We start from the raw sequence: 7,210 nt of genomic DNA on the forward strand, positions 1-7,210 counted from the left end.
GTGTATGCATGCAAGAGAGAGTAGGGGAAGGGCAGGGAGAGAGGAAGAGAGAATCCCAAGCAGGCTCTGCTCTGTCAGCGTGGAGCCTGATGTGAGGCTTGAACTCATAAACTGTGAGATCATGACCTGAGCCGAAATCAAGAGTCAGACAATCAGCCAGTCGAGCCACCCAGGCGCCCCCTTTTCCATGTTTTCTACTACTTTAATGAGGTAAAATTTTATTTGTAAAAGTGAAAGGCAGTAATTCAAGGTCTCAAAGGGAAATAGTAATTTACCCTTTCATAACCACACATTCATATTGGGGTCTTGTTTGCATCTTGATATAATAATAATATTACCTATTTAAGGCAGATGGTTGAAGATATGCAAGCTGAAGTAGACCAGCAAAGAGTTGAAGATGAAGCTTGGTACCAAAAACAAGAACTTCTTTGTAAAGCTGAGGAGACAAGGAGAGAAATGCTCTTACAGGAGGAGGAGAAGATGGTACAGCAGAGACAGAGGTGTGTTGATCATTTCGAAAAACTCTGGACATGTGAGTCAGTTGGATGATTTTTACTTCCTTTTTTCTATATACAACATTACCCGGCCATGGCATGCCCAGTAAGCAAATATTTAAGTTAGTAAAAAGATATCTGCATATACCACATTGCAAAAAATTGGCATATAGTGAAATGTAATTCTAAAACTACATTGACTATAACTTTGCACTGATTATTCAGAAGTAATACAAGATCTAATGTTCCTTGGAGGACATTATTAGAAACATCATTGTACTGTAGGCAGAAATGCTTTGTAATACAGCGCTGGATAAATCACCTTTAGGGGAGTATAATTTTGAAAATTATGTTTTAAACATATCTGTGTGACTTGAAAATTGGAACATAAAAGGATTATCTCATTATGCATTTCATGCGTTGGAGGCCAGAGGAAGATGTATTAAATGCTTATTCAAAAGTATATTCATAAAACAAAATGTTTAAATTAAGATTATGGGATGAGCATTAAGACTATGCCAAATTGTGGGGAAACTCACTTCTGTAACTGTTTACTTATTTTTACTTTTGATTGGGACTTCATGAAACCGATTTCACGTGTGGGTTAAAAAGAATGACTGAACTGAGCAGTAACCTGCTCCTAAAATTCTGAAAGAATAAGCATACATAATCTTTGGTAACACTGGAGCGTTTTTTGGCATTCTTCCTTCAGATAAAGGATATCGATTATATTGAGATGATCTGAGTAGACCTGTTAGGAACTTTTAAATATGAAAAGAATAACCAGTTGTGTTTGGACCGCTTGTCATTTTCACAAATGCAGACACGGGCGTCGTTCGTTCTGTGTGTGTGTGTGTGTGTGTGTGTGTGTGTGTGTGTGTGTGTGTTACTCCTACAGCTGTGTGTGGTACAACAGCAGCTAAGCTGGGGATGTGGGCCAGGCCTTTCGTTGTTGCAAAACGTAGCATTTTTCCATTTAAATCCACATTGGGAAATGTTTTCATGCTTTCCTCTTGACGTATTTTGTGTTTAAGACTAGCTTCTGTGAAAAGAGAGCTGAGAGCGAAGGAAATGCACTTACAAGATGCTACAAGAAGGCGCTTTCTGAAGCTTCAGCAAGATCAGCGTGAAATGGAACTAAGAAGACTGAACGATGAAATCGAGAGAAAGGTTCATGATTCTTCTCTTAGTTCCCACACATGATCTCCATTCACTCTCACTCAAATGTTGTGACCACCTTCAAGTTAAAGGTTATTGCCAGGATCCACAATGAATACTAAATAGACCCTTTGATTTTATTTACTTTTTCCGTCAGCTTTTCCTGATCTCTTTCATTAATAGTTTAAGTTTTCAGAAATGTCAAGAAAGTTAGTCAATTTGACTGGTGTCCTTGATGACTATTTCTCTAAAAATAGAAGAATCAGTTAACCACTAACTGAGTAGGGGAAGTACTCTTTTTTAATATAAAAATGTACACATGGACAGTATAAGAAAATTTCCATTATTAAATACATGGAGTCAAAAATAGACCTTTCCTACTTTCTCTCATTTTGTCCCCAGAAATAAAATGAGAAAATGGATATATATCTTTTTCTTTTAAAGATATTTAAAAAAATTTTTTTTTTATGTTTTATTTTTTATATTTGAGAGAGAGAGACAGAAACAGAGAGCGAGCAGGAGAGGGGCAGAGGGGGACAGAGACAAAATCTGAAGCAGGCTCCAGGCTCTGAGCTGTCAGCACAGAATCTGATATGGGGCTCAAACTCACGAGCAGTGAGATCATGACCTGAGCCGGTCAGACACCCAACCAACTGAGCCATCCAGGCGCCCCAAAATTTTATTTTTAAGTAATTGCTATACCCAACACGGAGCTCAGACTCACAAACCCTGAGACCAGGAGTCTCATACTCCACTGACTGAGCCAGCCAGGCACCCCCTATCTTTTCCCTTTTTTATGGTTGCATAGTATTCCATTGTGTGACCGTCATAATTTATTTAATCCTTTGCTATTGGACATTGACGTTGTTTGCAATGCTTTGCTCTACAAGATGGTGCTAGGTTGTATGTTCTCAGTACAAACCTTGAGTTGCAGACACAGTTTTGTTGAGTAAATTCCAAGGCATACCAAATTATCCTCCAAAAATGAACCCACCTATGTTATTTTAAGTGCATATGTAAGAGTGCCTATACCCTAGTCAATTTGGAGTGCACCAGTCTTAACATTTGCCAATCTGCTGGGTGGAAATTATATATTCTAATTTGCCTCTTTTTTCTTGCTAGTGAGGTTAAGTTTCTCTCCAGTTACTTGTCTTCCATTTGTGGAAGAAATATAAATTGTATATCCATTATCATTTGTGCGCTTTTCTATCAAGTTTTCTCTTATCGATTTACATGAGCTGTTTGTGCCATTTGGGGCAGCACCATCCAGTAGAAATACAATGTGAGCCACATAGGCAATTTTGTTTTCTAATAGCCACATTAAAAAAGTAAGAAGAGGGGCGCCTGGGTGGCGCAGTCGGTTAAGCGTCCGACTTCAGCCAGGTCACGATCTCGCGGTCCGTGAGTTCGAGCCCCGCGTCGGGCTCTGGGCTGATGGCTCAGAGCCTGGAGCCTGTTTCCGATTCTGTGTCTCCCTCTCTCTCTGCCCCTCCCCCGTTCGTGCTCTGTCTCTCTCTGTCCCAAAAATAAATAAACGTTGAAAAAAAAAATTAAAAAAAAAAAGAAGAAACAGATGAAATTAATTTTAACACACTTTATTTAACTCCAGATATTTGCAAATTATTTTAATATGTAATTAGTATAAAGACATGGTTAATGAGCTGTTTTACTTTATCTTTGAGGGGTGCCTGGGTGGCTCAGTTGGTTAAGTGTCCAGCTTCAGTTCAGGTCATGACCACACAGTTCGTGGGTTCAAGCCCATGTTGGGTGGCTCTGTGCTGACAGCTCAGAGCCTGAAGGCTGCTTCCGATTCTGTGTCTCCTTCTCTCTCTGTCCCTCCCCTGCTCACTCTCTGTCTCTCTCTCGCAAAATAAACACTAAAAAAAATTTTTTCACTAAATCTTTGAAATCCAGTAGTCAGCTTATAGGACACCTCAATTTGGACTGGTCACATTTTAGCGCTCAACAGACATATGTAACTAATGGCTGCATACAGCTTAGAGTTAGGACAGTAACCCTTTTGTTCGTTGCAAATGTTTTCCTCACGTCAGTGTTGCTTGTCTCTTAAGAGTGGCTATCATGTCTTTTTTTAATCATGCAAAATACTTTAATTTTTGAATAACTTTTTATTTTTATGATTTCTAGGTTTCATGTCCTATTTATTTACTTACTTATTTTTATTTTTTTAAGTAGGCTCCATGCCCAGTGTGGGGCTTGAACTCATGACCCTGGGATCAAGAGTTGGATGCTGTACTGACTAAGTCAGCCAGGCACCCCCTGTGTCCTATTTAGAAAGGACTTGCCATTCTAAGATTACATTTATGCATATTTTTTCAAATTTTACATTTTTGGGGTTTTTTTTTTAATGTTTATTCATTTTGAGAGAGAGAGGCAGAGCGTGAGCCAGGTAGGGGGCGGGGCAGAGAGAGAGGGAGACAGAGAATCTGAAGCAGGCTTCGGGCTCCGAGCTGTCAGCACAGAGCCCAACACAGGCCTCGAACCCATGAACTGCGAGATCATGACCTGAGCTGAAGTCAGACGCTTAACCGACTGAGCCACCCAGGCACCCCTCTGTGGTGGGTTTGTTTGTTGGTTTTGATCTTTGATGTGTCACAAAGGTCAGCAAATTATAAAGCACCAACTAATCTGGCCTGCTACCTATTTTGTGAGGACCCTGAGTAAGAATGGTTTTAACTTTTTAAATGGTTAAAAGAACTCAAGTAAATAATAATTTCTTGACATGAAAATTATATGACATCTTAAAAACAATGAAATTGATACTTCAGTATCCCCAAATACGGTTTTCTTGGCACACAGTCACACCCACTCTTTGATTAGCAGAGTCACTTGCCAGCGGATGGTTACTAAGTGTTCTATCCCCGCACGCGCTTTATCCCCTCCAACACCACACTGAATGGCAGCTTTATAACGTTTTTCTGACTAGCGGACCTAATTCCCACTATTAGTCTGCCTTTTCATAGTTTTCTTCCATATTCTCAAATGTGTATCATTTCAAATAGACTTTGAGAATTTTACCACTCTTTCTTTCTGAATCCTTACCTCCCCTGATCCTAACAGCATTTTTATTAGGATTGTGTTGAATGTATAGACTGATTTAGGGAGTTTTAAACCTAATTTTAGTAAAATACTAAATAGTTTCCAGTCTTTGAAAGTATTTTTTTTTATTTACTTTTGAGAGAGAGAGAGAGAGCATGAGCGGGGGTGGCAGAGAGAGAGAGAGAGAGAGAGAGAATCCCAGGCAGGCTCCATGCTGTTAGCACAGACTCCAACGCGAGGCTAAGTCCCATGAACCAGGAGATCATTACCTGAGCCAAAATCAAGAATCGGGCGCTTAACCAACTGAGCCACTCACATGCCTCTGAAAATATTTGGATTCATATATTAGAAATCTGTCATCTCTTTTTTTATAGCATCAGATAGTAGTTTTTGTTTTGTTTAAAGCCAATTAATTTTAAATTGGTTTTTGAAAGCTATCATTCCTTTTATCTCATCTAGCAAATGAGGTTGATAATACATTATTCTAGAAGTGTGTCTGTGTTCTCCAAAAGTAATACAGGCTTAAAACTCTGCCCTCTCTATTCCAAACTCTTTGAGATGGTGAAGGCAATTTTTTGTCAAAGAATCCTGGAAAGTTCTTTCAGGTTGCATGATCTGGCCTCTGCCCACCCTTCCAGCCTTCTGTCCCTCATCTCCTTATTCCGATAGCAAGCTCTGACCCTGCTAACCTGCCAGAGCTTTCCTACTCAGAGTTCAGGCACCAGCAGGAAGACTGGGTCCAGCGCGACACGTACGAGTGACTGCACGTTCGTTAGCAGTAAGCAGAGTGGACGTGCGTTTGCTCTGGCACAGAGCTAGGTGTGTGTCTAAAAATTCATAAACAGAAGAGCTTTTCTAATTGAAAGTCCTAAGAGGCATTATTAACTGTGCCAAACCTCTCCTCCACCTATTGGCATTTTTACTACTCTTGTTTCATAAACTCAAGCATCCCCACCTTTGAGCCAGCTGTTTTCTCAGGAACCTCCTTAAGTTGAACTGCTTGCCAGTCAGTGGTTTATTTGCTTCCCAGGTGTATATCCTTCTTGTACACCCCACCATATTTTCATTTTTACCCTTTGTTTCTCCGATGAGAGGTATTTGATGGTGTGTCTTTTATCTTTCCAATGTCTAAAACTCAGGGATACAACTAGTGATGTGGTCATTAAATGTTTACTGAATAAATGAATGGGCTGAGATGACTGATGGGTAGCTTGTTTGGTTTTCTTTCTGAAACACGTATCATGCCTAAGAAATGGGGACTTTGGGAAGCCAAGTATTGTATTAAGAGAGCTCCTCAGTTTCTCTGTCTACCTCAAGAAGGCCTTATTCAAACCCTCTAGTGTAGAGGAGTGAAAAGCTCCCAAGTAATCAAAATTTGGGGAAAGGTAAACTTAAAATTAACTAAGTCCAAGGGGCACCTGGGTGGCTCAGTCAGTGAAGCATCAGACTTCAGCTCAGGTCATTATCTCATGGTTCGTGGGTTCGAGCTCCACGTCGGGCTCGGTGCTGGCAGCGCAGAGCCTGGACAGCTGTTTTGGATTCTGTGTCTCTGTCTCTGCCCCTCTCCTGCTCACACTGTATCTCTCTCTCTCTCTCTCTCTCTCTCTCTCTCTCTCTCTCAAAAATAAACAAACATGAAAAAAAAATTTAACTAAGTCCAAGCAGGGCACATTTAAACTTGGAGTTCCAAAGTGAATTTACAAAAGTATAGACATTTAATCAAAAAGAACATTAAATAATATTATATTTAATAAGATTAAACATTCTATATTTTTAGCCACCGCAAATTTATATTGCTCAAGTTTTTCTAACACATAATATTGGCTGATAGAATATGGTAAGAGCTCCCATCTGTTCTCCCAGTCTGGGTAGATGAGCATATGGTAATTGTACTTTGCTTTTTAGAAAATTAAGCTTAACTTTAACTCAAACATTATTCCTAGACTCTACAGTGAGTGTTAATATACTGTCAATTACTCTGGTATCAAAAGCCCAGTACTTCTTATTGTAAATACGTTTAGTGGGTTGTTTGGATTTCAAGATTACCAGATCTGTTAAACAGAAATTATATTGTAAATTCCTTTTGGTGTTCAGTTTGTTGTTTGGCCATAGGTACATATGAGAGATCAAGAAATTGCTACTACAGCGAAAGACCTAGAAATGAGACATCTGGAACTGGAATCACAGAAAAGACTTTATGAGAAGGTATAAATCATCTGTTTTCACCATAAGAGCAGCAGGGTTTAAACTCTTTTTAGATTGTATTTATTCATGATTTTTTAATGTTTGTTTATTGTTTTTTTTTTAAGCAGAATATAGTGTCACCCAGGATTGTTAAGATAGCCAGAATGTCTGTAGCCAGAATGTCTGAATGTACAGTTTGTTGTAATTCTTTAATTCACCTTTCTCTTAGCAACTTAGTCTAGGGTCTGAAGCACCAGATGTAAGCCCCAGATTTTGCCTCAGGATTTTCTATCGATGTACTGAGTTTCCCTCTATCT

General features: G+C 39.3%; 1 protein-coding gene across 8 annotated transcripts in view; it reads left to right on the forward strand.

Annotated features, from left to right (window-relative positions):
* Positions 1-7,210, forward strand: part of TBC1D31 (TBC1 domain family member 31) — a 75,656-nt gene that overhangs the window by 49,209 nt on the left and 19,237 nt on the right. For 5 of the 8 annotated variants that reach the window (XM_045050115.1, XM_045050116.1, XM_045050117.1 and 2 more), the window contains 3 exons: positions 348-500; positions 1,529-1,664; positions 6,822-6,914. In XM_045050115.1, the coding sequence (XP_044906050.1) occupies positions 348-500; positions 1,529-1,664; positions 6,822-6,914 (382 nt within the window). The remainder of the gene's footprint in view (positions 1-347; positions 501-1,528; positions 1,665-6,821; positions 6,915-7,210) is intronic. The other 3 variants (XM_045050114.1, XM_045050118.1, XM_045050119.1) reach the window with 1 other exon arrangement.

This window comes from Felis catus, chromosome F2, assembly GCF_018350175.1.
Source record: "Felis catus isolate Fca126 chromosome F2, F.catus_Fca126_mat1.0, whole genome shotgun sequence".
Classification (NCBI taxonomy): domain Eukaryota; kingdom Metazoa; phylum Chordata; class Mammalia; order Carnivora; family Felidae; genus Felis; species Felis catus.